This window comes from Strongylocentrotus purpuratus, unplaced genomic scaffold (assembly GCF_000002235.5).
Source record: "Strongylocentrotus purpuratus isolate Spur 01 unplaced genomic scaffold, Spur_5.0 spur5_scaffold_17, whole genome shotgun sequence".
Classification (NCBI taxonomy): Eukaryota; Metazoa; Echinodermata; class Echinoidea; order Camarodonta; family Strongylocentrotidae; genus Strongylocentrotus; species Strongylocentrotus purpuratus.
The window spans coordinates 23,515,434-23,535,433 of record NW_022145602.1 but is presented as its reverse complement, the minus strand read 5'-3'; the positions used below and the strand labels follow the sequence as shown (position 1 = coordinate 23,535,433).

General features: G+C 36.5%; 1 protein-coding gene across 1 annotated transcript in view; it reads left to right on the top strand.

Moving 5' to 3' along the window:
* Positions 1-9,396: 9,396 nt before the first annotated feature.
* Positions 9,397-20,000, top strand: part of LOC755390 (sialidase-3) — a 59,244-nt gene continuing 48,640 nt past the window's right edge. The window contains exons 1-2 of the mRNA XM_030987943.1: positions 9,397-9,689; positions 13,508-13,748. Coding sequence (XP_030843803.1) covers positions 13,619-13,748 — 130 coding nt within the window. The 5' untranslated portion in view covers positions 9,397-9,689; positions 13,508-13,618. The remainder of the gene's footprint in view (positions 9,690-13,507; positions 13,749-20,000) is intronic.

The following is a 20,000-nucleotide window of genomic DNA, read 5'->3' as shown; positions in this document are numbered from 1 at the left end:
CAATTTTCTTACTCGAAAGGGTGAAATGTTGTTGCGAATCCTCTTCTTTTTTTTTTTACTCGGGGGGGGGGGGGGGGGGGGGGGGGGGGTTGAGGGAAAAAAAAAAACAAAAAAACTATTGTTTTTTAGTGCTCACTATCACCCCTGTGCTATCCACTATAAGACTTCTTTTATTTTGCAATGTGCCTTCATATATTTTTATAACAAAGTACGTTTTGGTAAGACATTCAAGGAGTTCTGCTCAGACTCATATCAGCTTTCATCTTTTATATCTCAGACAAATATATATATTTTTTTTGTGTAAAGTCCATCGATTGAAATGCAAATTTCAATTTGGCTCCATTAATTTCCCATGCCTTGAATTGATGAAGCTCACTTTAATTCTCCACATCCACTCCTGTTATTCACAGTACATACTGTATGTATACCAAAGACTGCTCATTGTTACTAAATCCAGTTTGCTGCTCCGGATTCTGTAAGATTATTTTTCACTTCTGGGAAAAAAATTTTGTAACAACATTCTTTCAGAAAATGTATTCGGTGAACAAAGTTTAGTACATTCCATTGATAACAATTTTAGTTTGATACATTGATTTTGTGATTATGGCAGACTGACATGAAAATGATGTACTACTCTATTTTTGGAGAAAGGATGAGGTATTTTCTTGCAATGAGTATTCAAATTATTTTATTTGTTGTTGATTATTTGTTTTAAATCTGAGTGTGTAATGGACGTACTTGTACTTAGGATGTGCATAGTGTAAAAAGAAAGAGATGCGCAGTACTTGAGTTGTAAATATTTGATTGTGCTCAGTTTACAGAAAAAAATAATATATTTTTATATTATGGATTTGTTTTGTTAGCTGCACCAAGCCTATGATTGCTATATTAATCTTCCAAGCTATTCATATTCTTTATCTGCTACGAATTAAAGGGTGATCCAACCATTGTAATAAGTTAATTTGTATGAAATCAGAATAATCAGAGAAACACAATGGTGAAAGTTTCAATAAAACCGACCAATAATAAAAGAGTTGTGAATGTTTGAAATGTGAAATATTCTGGATAGCATACTAGTATAGGTCCTGTACTGAGAAAGAAAAGACCTTCCCGAGTTATACATTTTGACAGAAGTGACGTTTTAGTTAGATTCTGTGTTGAAACAAATGAGAAAGTTGTCTGGCAGAACATCACAGTGACATTACTGATTCAACCAATTGAAAGTCCCCATACAACGTTCAATAATTCATAAATTTCTTATTTATTGTCCGATTTTGTTCAAACTTTCACCAGTATGGTTCTCTGATTTTTTCTCTTTTCTAATAGACTAGTTTAACTAAGGTTGGATTTCCCTTTAAAATCCCAGACGGCTATATTGTTTTGAAGTATGTTGTACATATACATGTTATACATGTGATATCAATAAACTGTTGCAATCAAGTGTTTGTTTCATTAGTTGACAAAAGCAAATAAAGAGTTAAGATGTCAAACATTTGTTAATATCCTTTCAATGTAGATTATAACTATTTGCAATCAATGTGTGTTTGTGACGGGCAATGTATTCAGAAGTTGTTTTCATTATTCAAATTGTTAAATGTATTCCTATGTATGACCTGTTTTAAACAATATTTCATAACGAAATGAAATATCTGTTAGTAATTTTTTTAAATGGTGTTAGATGAAGATGTATGTACATTGTATGGCACTTGTTTGGCGATGCAGTTGTTCATTTTTTATAAGTGTTCTCTTCTCTGAAATCAATTGTTGAATTAGATTGTAATGTGTAAATGTTAGATTTTAAGAGGATTCTACCTTGTTGTATATTAGGCTTTTATTCAGAAAGAAATTATTAAAGAAGTTCCATGCAACTCTGAAATGCAAGGAGACAATAAAAGGGCAATATGTTGATAGTAATTAATTACGATGTTAACCCTTAAAAGATAAAGACCAGTTATGGTCATGCGATTGCTTTGTGAAAGAAACGTGGAATCGATCAGAAGAGGTTGATCATCTAGCATATAAGTATTGGTGTGTACTGCAAGGTTCTGGAATCATCAAATTAATAAGAAATTTGGCCCAGTCTTGGTAAAGTTACAAGCACTGTACACAGAAAGATGTATATGGGACTACGCACACGTGCGTTATATCTATCAGGTCCAAATAGATATACTAATTTATCAAATATATCAATTAGTTGGCGGTTTTTCGGCAAAATTTGTATGATCACGTATTAGTCAAAACATTGGTAATAAGAGCTTCCATTTCATTTTTTGAGAGGGGGGCGTTTCCAAAACTGGCCTTTACCTTTAAATACTTTGTAGAATTATCTTTCTTGTTACCCAATGCTTGTGATATTTCAGTCATTAGACAGGAATTCTTGAGAGGCTACTTCATGAAGTGCTTCCTAACCTGGGATTATTTGGTATTTGAATGTTTTAGGGGGGAAATACACGAGGCATATTTGAATAGATATTTTTGAGAGTTTTTATGCCTCCGCCACCGAAGGTGGTGCCGGAGGCATCATGTTTTCGGGTTGTCCGTCCGTACGTCCGTCCCGTTTGACCGTTATCAAAATATCTCAAGAACCATTTAAGATTTAAACTTAAGACTCGGGAATAGTATTTATCACCATAGGAAGACAATCTGATTAGATTTTGGAGTACGTAGGTCAAAGGTCACAGGTCACAGAGGTCAACTTATGAAATTCCTTGTATTGAGTTTGTTAGCGCGATATCTCAAGAACCATTTGAGATTTAAACTTCAAACTTAAGGATAGTATGTATCACCATAGGAAGACGATCTGATTAGATTTTGGAGCACGTATGTCAAAGGTCAAGGGTCACAGAGGTCAACTTATGAAATTCCATACATTGAGATTGTTATCATGATATCTCAAGAACCACTGGAGATTTAAACTTCAAACTTAATGATAGTGTGTATCACCATAGGAAGACAATCTGATTAGATTTTGGAGCACGTAGGTCAAAGGTCAAGGGTCACAGAGGTCAACTTATGAAATTCCATACATTGAGATCGTTATCGCGATATCTCAAGAACCACTGGAGAATTAAACTCCAAACTTTTTTAAAATGCTCTATGGCGGAGGCATCATTTTCGACTGCGAGCAGTCAAAATTCCATCTAGTTTTATTCTAATTTGTACGAGGGACACTAATGACAATCCATGAAAAATGAATACATTTTTGAAATGACGGTTTGAATATACAATATTAAAAATGAATACATTTTTGAAATGACAGTTTGAATATACAATATTAAAAGTTATTTGAGTTTGAGTCAAATTGAAGAGTTTGGGGTTAAAAATTATTGAATCAAAGTTTGTCTTAAAGTGTGCATGTAACAATCACCAAAACATGTTTTGCTCTGGATGTATTAGAGGTTACATGTGGCTATACTGTATTCAAACCATGTGCTTCAAATAGATTGCAGTTTAAATACATTTCCAGTGAACTGTCAAAGGTCTTATTGAGTTGAATACTTCTCAAACAAGTACTCGTATGCACTCCCATGGAATAGGTTCCAGACGAGCCCAATACACAGGGTTTTATGTTATTCTTTATATTCTTATTACAACGTAACCAATCTATAGAATGCCATGTTAAGTTTTTATGTTAAACTTTTTTTTCTTCAGGTGTTTGGTACATTTTAAGAAATGACCACATGTGGTAGGACTCAATAGGTAGATCCTAAATTTTCTGAACAGTTGCAATAAAAGGGTTAATAGCACTGACTGAAAAGTGTACTTTGAGGGTCATAGCGTTAAAGGGGCACGTTCCCGCCAGTGTAGTTATCAAAACATGCCATCTGCATAAGAGCCGTATTCTGTTGTTGTCAATAGACAGCTAAAGCACCGTCTGCCGGTGCGTACATATTTTGAACGCCCTCTGGAATAAGGGGAACATGCCCCTTTAAGGCCAGGAGGCCAAAACAGTTAAAGACCCACTGCCTGTATTACATGTATACAGGGTGGGAAATTCATGTATGATTGTACTCTTGAATGCTTGACATTTAAAAGCATTTAACTGCCAAAGAAAACAAAAAACTGCTGTCTATTTGAAGAGGGAGAAGTGATGAGTTTATTAAGAAGGATGATGCTTTTGCTTCGGTAGATTAGTTGCTGTATTTTTCCATAATGGTATTCACATGTAATAATTTTCAGTGAACATGATTAAAGTGCACTGGGAAATTATTTGTTTAAAAAAAAAATCAAATAAGTTTAGAAAAATAATAAAATGTTAAAAGGTGAGCCATTTTGTCAAGAGTTTTGCATTTCTTCCTATTGTTAGAGACGATGCAGTTGACTGAAACTTATAAACGTATTAGAGAATTTAAAGGAAAGAAATTGAAGGGAGTCTCATTACCGTAAGGGAATGTAAACGCCCCCATTTTCTAAGGGTGTAAAATGAGAAAAAAATTGAAGCTCGGTCGCTGCACTTTCATTGCCTTCAAAGGTAATACAAAGTTTTGGTACGGGGTCCTGAATTTGGTTCAAACTAACATATTGGAAGCATATGCGATCCTACAATATTCAGTGATCGTTGTCGCGGTTGAAATCGACTTTAAAGTTATGAAATTGTAAATAAACTCTTTATGTTGTATGGCTCCCTCTCAAGGTCAAGATATTAATTAAGCTATAAAACAATGTTTCTTGACTAAAATTGACCGATTAGCTATTCCCGTTTGGAAATTATATATCACAACTCCATATACTGAGATTTTCATGGTCGCAGCTACCATTGTACGCCCGTAGGCGCTATTTGAAATTTATCAAAGTTTACCGGGAGCACCGGTAAACTTTTATATTCAGTTTGTCTCAAAAGCAGAAGTGTTTAGGTGCTAAATTTTCTTGTGCGTATAATACATCCGCAGTGGCATCCAAATATATCAAAATTGTAAAGAATCACTATCCACCCAATTTTCAAAATTTCCCAAAACTTGTTATGACCTTTAAGATGCGTCATCTCTTGTTTTAATAGGGCTAGCTTTCTGGATCATGTAAATCAAAACAAGTGGTCTAGCGCCATCTCTTGTTTAAAACATTATAATGTGGCCTTTCTGCTCTGTGTTCATCAAACAAGAGTTTTATATAGCGCCACCTTTTGTTTAAAACATTATAGTGTTGCCTTTCTGCTTTTGTGTTGATCAGAATTTCGGTCATCAAACAAAAGGTCTAGCGCAATCTTTTGTTTACAAAATTATAATGTGGCCTTTCTGCATAGTGTGCATTCGGTCATCAAACAAGTGATCATGCACCATCACTTGTCTGTTAAATCAAGAAGAAACTAGACGTAACTCTCTGGTGTAGCCCTATTAGATATTTAGAACACAAAAACATAAACAAATTTCAATGTTAAAGTTGATGTTCATTGATTTTAAAAACTAACTTAATTTCATTATTGCAAAGTTGAAACTGTGATTCGACAAGGTTATCAAACTTCAATGCTTGGAAACATTCGAGGTGATTATTATTATAAATTATAAAACGCTTAAATACAGCCCCGGCATAGCACCTGAAGAGCTCTCTGAACGCTCCTGAGATGTGTGAGATCACTGTATGGACACGATTTGCACAAGCAGACGATGTCCCATGACATCACACACATTTTCAGTGCCTGTGTTTACATCTTCTCTTGAGTTCTTTCTCTTACTTCACTGCCGTCAGGCTAAAATTATAATCTATTGCCTCACTCTAAACCCCGCACACGGTTTTATTTTGATGACAAATGCAGCGATACAAAAATAAAGGAATTTGTCGCTTGTAAACAAAATAAGACGGTATTGAATATTCAGCTGCACACAGCGCGGTATGTTCGGCGTTTCAAGAGGGAACAAAATATGCCGTCCTGATATCATTCCGGGGGGTTTTCAATTTGAAAGTCTGGTGTCTTTGATCGTTAATTAACACATATCCTGTGTATTTACAAGCAAACGATTTTAGTTATCGGAATCGGGTCATATCCCCCTTTGAATGGTTTGACATGCCATTACATTTATATACACTAAACTCATTATAATTTGAGAAATAATAGCTTTGCAATTATGTTCATTCTCTATGGGATGTCGTCTGCTTGGGCAGTGTTGGTCCATATAGTGACGTCATTAAAAACATCGTTATTTTTCCGGCGAATCTCTCGCATATCTCAGCTGCTACTGGAGGTGGTTGTATTTGTATTTTTATAAATCACCCGATATGTAGTTGACCTAAAACTTGTACGATGAGCTATCTGTTAGCTTACCAGTTTCTAGTGATACATTAGTTGACATATTTGTGATTTTCTTTGAAGTTCACCTTTAAATCTTCTTATATATATTATATATATCATTGGGTAATAGTAAGTTATGAAGCATTATGAATTATTCTTGAGGATTTTTCCTGAAGTAAACGAGGAAAGCCGTTGATGCGGAGAACGAAAACCATTAGGACTGTCATGTATTGTTGCATGAACTTAGAAAAAGATACGTCCAGTATACAATCTTTTATCCAAACGTCGTTCAAAAATAACAAAAAACATAGGAAGAACTCAAATAGGACGATAATTTCAAATGTCACCCAGGGATCTACATGTATTTAAAATGTACAGGAATCATTTTAATCTATGAAGCTTATCGAGTATAATTGGTCTTCATAAAAATCACAAACAAAGAGTTGAAAAAATGGTTAGGATCAGGCGCGCCGGAAGCAGTTTGGGATTTTTTAATTTTTTTTTTCTTGGGGGGGGGGGGGGGGGAACATTCCAGGGAGGCTCACCTTCCAGGGGCAGTGACGTAATGAGAAAAACATTCGGAAGGGGGGTGGGGCAGACGAAAAATCTGCATCACTACCAGTCTTACACGTAACGTGCAGGTCCCGAGGAACGTTTTTCAAAGTGGGGTATTAACGATCAGGTAGAGCGTAAATTAGCGTGGGGTCCAGGGCATGAGCATCGGCAGGGGGTCAAGGGGCTGATCCCCGAAAGCTCTGGGGTTTTAGGTATTTAATTACGGCTAATGAGCATCCAGTGGCCCCCTTTAAGGCCATTGGCGTGTTCCGGGGGGGGGGGGGGGAGCCCCCGGAAGCTCAGAGGTGTTAATATCTAACTATATACGGTCACATGAGCATCCAGCTAAGGCCGCCTTAGGGCCCTTGGGTGGGTCCAGGGGGCAGAGCCCCCGGAAGCTCAGGGGTTTTAGGTATTTAAGTACAGTCAGATGAGCATCCAGGGGCCCGCCTTAGGGCCCTTGGTGGGGTCCAAGGGGCAGAGCCCCCGGAAGCTCAGGGGTTTTAGGTATTTAAATACGGTCAGATGAGCATCCAGGGGACCGCCATAGGGCCCTTGGTGGGGCTCGGTGGGTGAAGCCCCCGTACCGTAAGCTCTGGGTTTTTTAGGTATTTAAGTACGGTCAGATGAGCATCCAGGGGGCAGAGCCCCCGGAAGCTCAGAGGTTTTGGGTATTTAATTACGGTCAGATGAGCATCCAGGGGCCCACCTAGCTTATAGGGCCCTTGGTGGGGTTCCATGGGGCATAACCCTCGGAAGCTCTGGGGTTTTAGGCATTTAATTACGGTCAGATGAGCATCCAGGGGACCGCCTTAGGGCCCTTGGTGGGGCTCGAGGGCCGTTAGCTCTGGGGTTTTAGGCATTTAATTACGGTCAGATGAGCATTTTTTATACCTTTTTTGTAACATTGGCAAATCACTTATTTTTTCTCTCCGTCTTTCTTTCTTTTTCTCTTTAACATACTTTTTCAAAAAGTGAGGGGGGGGGGGGGGGGGGCTCGAGCCTAGCCACTTTGCAGACCATGACATAAAGGCTTCTAAATAAGCATATTTTTAACCCGACTGTAATTTGGGAATGTCTTATTTTCCGACAAACGCATAAAAAGGTATGACTTACAAAAAAATGGAGAAAAAATACTGGAAAATCATGTCATAACAGCAACATTTGTAAATCACTGGTATCGAATAAGAAATACACCCCCCCCCCCATTTCCGGCTCCTATGGTAAGGATTTTTTTCTTAATTGATGACTCCATTGTCAATTTCAACAGTCCCCGCACTTGAACCGTTTTTTGAATAAGTTTCATTCAACTTGCTCCTTCGCATATTACCTTGCTTCGCGGTCATGATTTCGTAATTTCGCGCCCCATTATACTGAAGATAATACAGTAAATAAATAACAATTTTAAAGGGTTCAAATGTTAAAGACAGAAATAGAATTCTCGTCATTTTCTCCCTATAATAAAACATTAGTTTCATCAGTCTTTTCAATAAAAAGACCTGATACGTACAGCTCGTTCGACTGCTCCTTTGCTTTTGAAGATAAATTTGAGGGAGGGGGGGGGGGGGGAGGGGGTAGAAATTTCTTAGATTGCCCCGGGCGATGCATTTTCCTAATTAGTGATCTAGAAAACTGTAGAAAATGATTTTCTGTCCATTCATCAGTGTTGTATTGAAATTTACAGTAACGTGTTTGGTAATTTGAGGGTGTTTTTATTTTTATTTTATAGGACAACTGGCTAAAATGTATAAAGACATTTTTAATGATGCACTCAATTTACTATTTTGTCTTTTTTGGGCCAACATGTTCAATCATTTGAGCCTGTCATCTTTTTTTAAATTTTTATAAAGATTTCGAGGTTGAGGCCATATTTATCTGATGTTTTCTGCTCTAACCCTCAGTGATAAAAATGATGTAGACCAGCCAGCCCCTATATATACCCATATTATATAATCATTGTTGATTACTAGCATTATACAATTTTCATTTTAAGCTTTAGATACAAACTTTCGTAATACTTTAGTTTGTGCATATGCTTCTTAACGCATCTTTTAATCTATTTAATCTATTCACTTTCCTTTGTTTTGTAAGGTATGTGTGTGCCTTTCTGCAATTGTGTGCTCTGAAAATATTATGCACAAAATTATTGTAAATTTTCACTTTTTTAATAGTTAAAATTCTATTTAATTTACTTTCTAGATGAACGTAAATTTTCTTTTGAACAATCGATTGACATTATTTTATTGGCGTCTAAGTGAGGAACTTTAACTGTTGAAGATAGTTGTTATAATTATGCGTTTTTAACTTGTTTTTATCATTATCAATGAACAAACTGTCTTGCTTATTCGCTTAGATGGCAGCAAACAGAGTACGGCGAAATCAACGTAGTCTTGAAACTACGCACTGTAGTATGATTGAATTGTAAATCTTCGGAATGTTACCGATTCAAGTTTTGAAAGTAATATATATGAATGAACTAAATATATTATGTGGACTGATTTAATAATTTAATTTTGTTTAAAAAATGTATCTTTTACATAATAGATTTAAAAATTAAAATCATATTATTTTATCAAAGACTACCTATTGCATGCGAAGCGAAACATGTTATGATACGTGTACGCTGGCAGCGCACAACAGTGCAGTCAGCTGAGACACAGAGCTAGGTATTGGACGTACTTTCAACGGTAGGTCAAGGAGGAAAGACGGGGAAGTCCGGGGTCTGTCGTCTGCTTTCGCATCATATATCGGAAGAGCTAGTTCGCTAGAAAATTAATAACCCACTGCACTGAGCACTGTACTGCTGCACTGCACTGGCACTGTGCACAGTTTCACAGCAACTTTGAAGAGGTATTCTACCCCTAAACATACATGTTTTCCTGCATGGATGGAAAAATAGCACCTTTGACAGGTAAGCTGTAGTGTCTAGGCCTAGAGTAGACTAGTTCATTTATGTACACGATGAAGGTCAAATATGATCTAGATCTACGGAGAACTAATTAAAAAGGAGATTGACTGTGCTGTGTCTGATTTACTCTCGTCTTGCCTCTTGGCTCGTGTCTCGCCATAATCTTTTGCTAACAATCTTTTGCCAATAACAATGGGCGCTCGTGCTTATTCTCACCAAGCCAGGTGCCTAATGTGATTCAAATGTCATTGATTCCGTTATATATCAGATGTAGACCCTATATAGATCTAGGGTTTCAACCCTCCAACATTTGTACTTTGGAGGGAGTCCTACGCTACCAGTACACACTCGTCATCATTCTCCCGCTGTCCCACCAGCTTGAAGTGGGAGACTCCCGCCACCACACCCTTCCTCCCACTCTTCCGCTTCGATGTAGAATATTCTGGATCCCATTTTTTGTTGGCGGGAGGTTTTTCATAAACCGGGAGATCTACATCGAAGCGGGAGAGCGGGAGGAAAGGCGTGCTGGCGGGAGTCTCCCTCCAAATGCGGGAGGGTTGACAGCCCTGAATAATTAAGCCTATAAACTAGACCCTCTATAGTCTACTGAAAATTGTATTTTTGATTAATGAAATATATTATAGATAGTCTATGCGATTGATCATGATCAATGTGATATCGGTGTCAGCCTAGTTGTATGTACTGTCGTCTGCGCTGCTATGTTGTTATTATTTCTATGAAGGTGGGTTTGAACTTTGAAAAAAAAAATATATATATCATGCACTATTTCAAGCCACTAGTGATATTATGGATTCCTCGACTACAGAAATAGCATTATTTTCTTTGAGGCTACGCCCCTCAGAAAATAACCTAGATCTAGTGCTATTCCTGCCACCTCGATCCATAATTTCAACTAGAGCCTTTCAGTGTATATGGTATTTGTTTAATACACTGTAGTATTAGGCTTTGTAATAGGCCTATACTATAGCCTTGTATACTGCATATAGGCATTTCCTTTGGCTTTGCATCTCTAGACACCATCTCTAGGCATCTCTAGGCACCAAGTGAGAAAGTGCACTAACCCCAAAGAGTGTAGGGTCTTGACTTTAATTATAGTATAGTGTAATACATAAAAGGCAGTGTTAACATAGATTATGTTAATTATGATAGTCAGGCTATTTCTAGATAGAAATAACCATCTGCTATTATTCTGATTATCATGCAACCTTCCTCATAAACATAGACAAATGGTAGACTCTGTTAATATTAGGGGGGGGGGGGGGCGGAGGGGTTACCTTTTAAAAAGTTCGACACGATCCGTCCAAAAAGTTGTTTCTTCTTTATTTAGACCTAAAATTAACAATTTGATTTAGAAAATGACTAGAAAGGAAACAAATCTAGATCTAGATCATTGGATAACTTTCATATAACCTAAAAAAAACAACATTGTAAAATTGACATCATTAGACGATAAATGAAGCTTTACCTAAGTTACCTTTTTAATTGCCACTCTCCACCCAGGTGTTAAACCACACTGCCATACTTGTAGCTACTTGCTCCCTCTATATATATAGAAAACTTCCCCAATCGGTGCCTGTTGGTCCCCCATGATCCTCTTTTTCTTATGTTAAATGAGAGCTGAGTTAATGAGATAGCCACCTGTCACAGTAACCTCGCTGGCTCGCTGTGTGGTCTAATCCCTTCTTGCCCAGTAGTGGTGACGGTCTTTAAATTGGGTACCCTGTAGGATGCCATAGTCATAGTAGTTTGATCAGCATTGTGATTTGGGAGCATCTCTTAAATGGCACCTGGATGGATGGAATGCTCCCCAGGGAGTGGAGAATGTGCATGCATGTACATTGTGTGTGGGCAAGCCTGAATCCAAAGACTGGGTTGTAATATCTTTAAAGCGCTGTAATATCAAATAACTTTTACTAGTCTATTGTGTGTTATCTGGTTAATATATTACTGCCCTGATTAATATGACTTATTTATGTCATGTATTCTTGTACACACCAAGGTATTAAGATGCATTAAGACAATTCACAACAAAGTGTGAGGTAGTCAGTCAACATCAGGGCCCATATTCACAAAACCTTTAATAATAAGTACTGTATATTGTCTTGAGAGATTCTGGTTCAAAGAATGGACATGAGGTGACTCCAATAGCACTATTGGAGTCACCGAGGCGGTGAGGCCCTTAGTTATAACCAGTACCTAGTAAAGATAGCAGGGTATATTTTTTATATCCTGCATCCAAAAAAAAAATCATCATCATCGTCATCATCATCAATTAAAAAAAAAATTCTTTTATTAAAAGTTGAAATTTTAGACATTTTTCAACATTTTAAAATTTATTACATTAAAATGAATACAAGAAATAATTTATACAGAAATTGAACATTTTAACATTTTACAATTTCATTTTACAATTTTAATATAATTATCAATTTTTTTTCTTCAACTCCCAAATAGGTAGTCTGGATGAAGTATGTGTTGCTATGTCGGGCAAGTGTTAGGCAAGCTTTGAGCCTCAGTCAAAGCTTGCCCAACACTTGCCCGACAGTTTGAGGTAGTTTAAACAATATTAACAAAAAAAATTATGCACAAAATTTGAATGTGTTAGTTAACAGGTCTATCACCAGTAGGTCTAATACATTGTACATCTACTTGATTCATTGTGCACAAACATACATGTACCATACAATTTACACTGTACAAGTAACATGAACTGTACTGTAATTTGTTACAGTATTAAAGTGACTACGCAAGCAACAACAAGGGACATACAGTACATAGCATGATCCCTACGATCCTATTAAACTAAACGAAGAGCAAGGTATAATTAGATTGATACATGCTATTCTGAAAGCAGCTTTGCAGAAGGGATTAGTTGTAATAGATTGCTCATCATATTGCATTGTAACTCTGACAGGCTGACAGTGACAACAGCTTGCATGCATTATGAAAATATTGATATTGATTTAATTGATTCCTATTACCTGAGTGCAAATCAATTTTTTTTAATTACCAACGCGTTGTGAAGTGATGTTGCTTATGTATGCATGTTAGGGCGCTTTGTATACAGACGTTTTCCTACTCGCTTAGCAGCCTATTGGGGGTGTTTTTGATCCAGCTGAATTCTAAAACTGTTTTTGTCCAGAAATGTGTTTTGAAGTAATTTATAATGTGGACATCATACATTACAAGTTTGTAAATACATGTACATATTAACAGAGATAAAATTTCTTCCTGAAGAGAAATGTTGGCAGAATGAGTGAAGTATTGTGATAATGTATTGCTTTTCTACCAGGTGTGTGTAAACCATTAGACCCAAATGTGCTATTTCATGTTTAAATGTGTAATCTATTAATTATGCAGAAGCCTATTTTGTGTTTTCAATGTATACATTTTGTCTTTTATTGTTTTATTTAATTTGTTGAAACTTTGGTTCATATTTTTAGACATTACTCACTATGAACATAACGGACAAAGAAAGAGGACAAAATATACAGTTCCTCATTCTACCCTCAACAATTGCTGTGGTAGACAAAGGAAAATCCCTTCACTGCTATTATGTAAAAATGTGTAGAACAGGTGAATAAACATGTGACACCTGTTCTAACCATTTTTACATAATAGCAGTTAAGGGATGTTCCTTTGTCTACCACAGCAATTGTTGAGGGTAGAATGAGGAACTGTATATTTTCTTATTTTGTCCTCTTTTTTGTCCGTCATGTTCAAAGTGACTAGAACTCATGAACCATTAGAATCCTTGTAGTCTTTCCAACTGTTATTGTTTCTATCTCAACTCTCTGTAGAACCCAAGCCTCTTCCGTTGGTTTTGTGTCCAGTGTACCCTGTGTCCTATCCCGTCTGACCCCACCTGACATTTGACCTTTGACCTCAGTGTAAGCTTGGCAAGCCAGGTCATGGGATGCTACGAGGAGATAAGGAGGATAGTAGTGTGGCTTCTTCATCCGTTGATCATCCGCTTCAGAAGAGAAGAGCCTCCAGTCAGGGTTGAACACCATGACTATTGGTGTGGGGATGTCCCTCAAGGTGCAGTGTTTGCCCCTTTTCTATTTATTTATCATCCAAATTGCATGCATGATCTCAAGCATGTCCATGTTTATGTTCTTTCCACCTGAATCCAAACTTTGTATTCTTTTTCCTCACCATGTTTTATGTATTAGTTCATTGTTTGTTTATATGTTGGTGTAAATGAAAGGCAGGTATTCTACTGACACTACTATAAATTTACATGTTTGTGTACTGCTATCTGCTGCTCGCAATGTCTCAGTGTGCTGACAGTCATACAATGCATTACCAACTGTATGGAACTGTACAGGAACAGGAAATTGCTAGATGCACACCTTCATCAAAAGGTGGCACAATTGAAAATTCATTACAGCAGAGGTAATTTGATGTCGGTATTAAAAAAAATAACCTGCTTTTAAGAGTTATGTGTACATGTACATGTAGGCCTAAAGATTGAGAGAGAGAGAGAGAGAGAGAGAGAGAGCTCTGAGGTCTACTAGAGATAGAGAGAGTGAGAAAGAGAGAAAGAGAAATAAAATGTGTGTGTGTGTGAGAGAGAGAGAGAGAGAGAGAGATAGAGAGAGATCTACAATGTATACATGTAGATAGAGGATAAAGAGAGAGAGAGAGAGAGAGAGCTCTGAGGTCTACTAGAGATAGAGAGAGTGAGAAAGAGAGAAAGAGAAATAAAATGTGTGTGTGTGAGAGAGAGAGAGAGAGAGAGAGATAGAGAGAGAGAGATCTACAATGTATACATGTAGATAGAGGATAAAGAGAGAAAGAGAGAGAGAGAGAGAGTTATAATGAAGTTTGCCACCTGCTATGTGTTATATCATGTAAGGATGTCAATATAGAGCCGTCATCCGTCTGTGATCCATATTCCACTCCGATTCTCGACTATGAAATGATGTTGTTAACACGTGCCTTGATTACTTTATCATACTTAACAACATACTTCTAATCATGATGACTGTACCTGGTGTCGACCAATAGTTAAAATAAATTTGCTCTGCATAATTCAGGGCACCATGAATTTATCCTCTAACAAATCAGTTGAACAATAAACATCATCATCATCATCATTTATTAAAGTCAGCATTTTCCCTCTTACTGTATGTGGGGTTACTGACTTTCACGCCATGATAAAACTCCCTCCCTCCACTTCTTCTTGTCTTGAGCATCCTCTTCATTTAGACCAACCTTACTGCTTTCTCTCTTCGTCATTCTTTTCCACGAAGTCTTTGGTCTTCTTTTTGCTCTTATGCCATCCACTTCTAGATCCTATGATCTTTTCTCAAAAAGAAAAGAACCAAATTTCTAACCAGTTCCAAAATATTAAAAAATTCTATTTAATAAGAAAATTCCATTCACCTATTTCTTTTAAATGATCAAGGATGATTCTTGAATAATCAGTTATTTCATGGGGATACCAATTAATTTGTATTTTTACCTATTTATATGCTTGTATATTTATCTATGCTGTTTTTGATGCTGTTATTTGTTTTAATCTTACCAAACAAGGCCTCATGGAAGACCACCAAATTGGTGATATGTGCCACCCTGTATAAATATCAGAAATAAATAAATAAATATATAAATAAGTTAAACCAGATGGAGATACCTGAGAGTTACAGTGATTAAGTTTGCTTCTCCCCTTCCATGCCCATATGATGCCACGATGCTTTTATATAATAATCATAATAATCATATTTAGTGAAATATCAAATTGACCACATGTATGTAGATTTTCTGCATGCAGGTTGTTTGTATAAAATTTGCCTTGGAAATAGTATACTCGTTCATATCTGATGCAGCAAAAGCGTGGCGTGTTTTCGAAAGATGATGCAAACTGTAATATGCGTAACATTTCTCTATCTTATAACACAGAGCTCAGTGAATATGCACAAGTCCTTTCCTGCACGTATTGTATTATTATAAACAAAATGTGGAGGTTTTTTTTTTTACATCAGATTACTGCAACATATCTGAACATGCCTCTATCCTCTTATGTTTTCTGGTTTGATACAAAATTAACCACACATTTTATTTCAATTTTTATTCTTATTTGAAAACCCGGTACTGATCCCTTTTAATACTTTTAATAGCACACTATGACTATCTGAATTGACTGCAATCAGATATGCAGTACGTACATGTATACATACTTCTTTACTTTAGGTCATAGTCCATTGATAATCATTTGTAAAGTATGTTTTATTGTTCCAAATTCCACATAACAAAGATTGTCTCATACATAAGATTTAATGAGAGAATGCGTTATTAAACAATAATAGGCAATTAGACAAGTAACATAGAGAAACAATAATTTGAAAAACAGGAAACCTTAAGAAGCAAAGCTTGTATAATAGTAACAAATTATGGGCAATTGTATGAGAATAAGAAGAATATTGAAGGAGGTGATAACCAAATATGGTCGATTGGAGAAAAAACACCTATCCAATGGCTTCTGAGCATAATGAGAATGGGTTCTTTCAGTGTGCTGCATCAGTGATGTTTAGTATAAGAGTAACCAGTGGATTGCAAGCTTGATATAGCATGTAATAAAATTCTCATTAGATACTTTCTCTCTCTCTCTCAACACACGATGAGCCTCTAGCCTCATTCCATCCTTCTAGCTTTTTTATTGAAAGGACAGGTTGAGTTCTGATGAAGGTGAAAAATCACTTGTGATCTTTTTTCCCTTTTTTATGCTAGTGTTCTAGCCTGGCAGAATATCACTGTAGAAATATCCACTGAAAATAATTGCTCTTCACATCCCCTTGTAAATAATTTGAAATGTAACTTGAAATAAGCTAAAATTGTTGGTCCAAACTTTCATGCAAGAATGTGTGTATAGTCCCATATGCACATTTCTTTGTGAGAGCATGTGGTTTTCAGCAGAGCCGGGCCAATTTTTTTTTTTTTTTTTTTTTGTGGTTCCAAAGCCTAACAGCGTACATGAATTCTCATACATTTTCACTTTCCAGATGAGTTATGTCGGTGATCACTCTAATTTTTGTTGGAGAGAGTAGGTCTGCAATTCTAATACTGTCTGGCTCATGCCTAACATATTATACATTATGCTCCATCATACCTTATGCTCCATCATAGATGTACAGTACCTTATGGCTGCATAATCAAGAAACGCGTTTTATGCTTTCTATACTTGTAGTCTAAAGACAGTGTTGCTTATTAAACCAAAACTGACAGCGCTGTTTCTACACGAATGTTACATCTAATTTAAACAAAGTTCTTGAGATGTTAGCGCTTTTGAAAGAATTTAATTTCCAATTTCTTTTGCCTGTGCTATGTGTTCATAATTGTAGAATTGATCCTGGCATATTTAAACATGTAAGTTGCAGTTACCGTAAATCTCTGTGTATAAGGTACACTTTTGTGCCGCCGAAAAAACATTGAAAGTCGGGGGTGCGTCTTATACACAGGTACACACACACAAACAAAATTAGATTTGATTCATGGCGCTATGCCTGGCAATGTCTCCAAGCTCAGTAATCGGTGTGTTGACTCACCACTAGGAAACTAGAACAACACTGAAATTTGTCTGTCATCTTGGTTTGAAAGTAATCTTTCTATTAGATCTCAATATGTAGTTTAGAATAATAGTTCCTCCAATTTTGCTTTGGCGTACCACAAGGTTTTATCCTAGGTACTCTGTTTTTAATGTACATTAATGATCTTACACATTCTTCTAAAAACAACATTGTTACTTTTATTTGTGACAAGTTCACTAGCACAAATTGGCGCCTTCAACTGCACCTCGATGTTAACTGAAAGTCCTTCCCCGCGTGTGTTGTCGTTTCAGCAACAAAATTTTTTCTTCAAAATAGGGGTGCGCCTTATACACAGAGATTTACAGTATCACTAGGGAGAGAGACACATAGAGATGATGATAAATAGGGTGAGATAATTAAGAGGGATGAAGGGTAGAGATTAAAAGAGATAGGGAGGGGAGAGAAAGAGAGGGGGAGGGAGGGTGGAGATAGAGAGAGAGAGAGAGAGAGAGAGGGAGGGAGAGCAGCATTTGATTAAACTTTAATCTATTGGATATTAGCGTGCTAATCAACAAGCAGTGTGAGTTTAATTTAGAGAGGGACAAATCTGCGTCCCTCTGAATTGATTATCTGTCATAGCAATGGGACTTCTACCAGTCCAGTCATTCTAATGAAAAACTGTACATTCCATTGGCACAGCCTTGCTGGAAACCAATCTATAGCCATATCAAGAGGTTTTACTAGGGAATCATTTTATGATACAGTGGAACTTCATTATGAAGAGCTCCGATATAACGAGATATCTGTTATAACAAGGTGATTTTGCTGGTCCCAGCTCTTTATATTCTTTTATTTTTTACCCTCATATAACAAGATTCCTATTAAAACAATGAAATTTCTGTAGTCCTGAGGACCTCGTTATAATGAGGTTCCACTGTACAAGCAGCACTATATATTGTTACAGGCATATTTGAAACAATTATGTACATGTGTGTACATTAAACTTAAAATACACAGAGTTTATTTTTTGGCTGAGGTTGCCTTATGCCTGAGTCATCATGGTTTTACTTTAAACGAGGGTCTGGTGGCTGAAAAACCGTTAGGCCCTCGATGCCCTGATAAAGTTTTCCATGCGCGGGAACTGTACAGATTTTGCATTAAATTTATTCATACCTAATACTCGGCATGAGCAGCTCAGAAAGAAAAACAAGAATCCAACAATAGTCCTAATTGAAAGAATAAATAAACTTTTATTGGAGGATGCAATTTCACCTGGTGTGAGAAGTGAAATTCTAGCCATCTTTCGAACCAGGGAAGTGTTTCACAAAGACTGAGATTGACTTTAAGTTGGATTTAACTATGGCAGGCTGTTCATGCCACTGTTTACTCTTGCCATTTACTGGCATTGGTCTCTCAAGGGACGAACAAATCATGGTCGCAAATCTACAGAATTTACCATTTTTTGATAGGTCATTATTGAAGGAAAAAATATTATCTATTAAAGATCATAATGGTGAGAGCAAGTAGTGGCATGAATGGCCTGCCATAGTTAAGTCCAACTTAAAGTCAATCTTAGTCTTTGTGAAACACCTCCCTGTACAAGCAAAGTTTGTGTATGTACAAAGTCAACTCACCTACACTAGGACCCTTCTACCCAGATTGCTCCAGGCACATCAATCTTGGTGCTTCACGTGGAGACAGAGTGTGTTTAGACGGTGGCATGTTTAGACTGTAGCGTACGCACACAGTGCTCATAGGTTTTACATTTGTAGTGCAGGTTGCTGTTTTTAGAATTTACTTCCCAGGATGCAATCTAAATTATTTTCTACCTCTCATGTGTTTAATATTTCATTCGAGGAGGTAATAGATAAAAATCAACAAATTTGTTGTGATGGAGATAATAATAATAATAATAATACAATATTTATAAAGCCAATGATAAACATAAGTTTCTCTATGCGCTGTACAAGCATAATGACAAGAAATATAATCACATGAAAGGAATCAACTGCGATCTCTTCTTTGTTTTTGTCTCACAAGTGCACTTTAAAGATAAACTTGAGTTCTGGTAATGCGATTGCATTGTAAAGAAAAGGTGTGGAATGGATCAGAAAAGTTGATCATATAGCATGTACATGTAAGTAATGGTGTGTAATGCAAGGTTCTGGAGTCATCAAAATCATCACAAATTTAGCAGAGTCTTGGTAAAGTAACAATCACTTACACAGAAAGATGTGTATGGGACAACACACATGGTGTCGGGGCTAGTACTACCCTGATTTCCTTATCTTTCTATGCTCATTACTCAGCCAGTATACATTTTCTTTCAAAATTGTTTGGCACATGACATTTATTTGTAATCTTGAACATTCAGTGTAAGTTTCGTTAGATTCTGTGAGAATTCATTTTCTTTTTTTTTACCAGAACTCAAGTTTAGCTTTAATCTAACCTTTGATTTCATGTTGATTTGGCACCTTACAAATATGTTATTATTACTATTAATATTGTATTGCTAGTATCTCCCTATCTATCATCAAAAATCAAGGAACCTGAAGATTCTTTTTAGAGCTTACCAATACTGCACATCAGTTTTAAGTCCTATCCAAAGCACTAGGTAAACACAAGTAAATGTTTTACACCTTAAACCCTTAACTGATTGATGCCACCATCACGGTGAAATATTCTTCTTTGCATCATGCACTTTGTTACAAAACCACTACATAAGTATTAATCAATCACCATAATAAATAATAGATCTCAA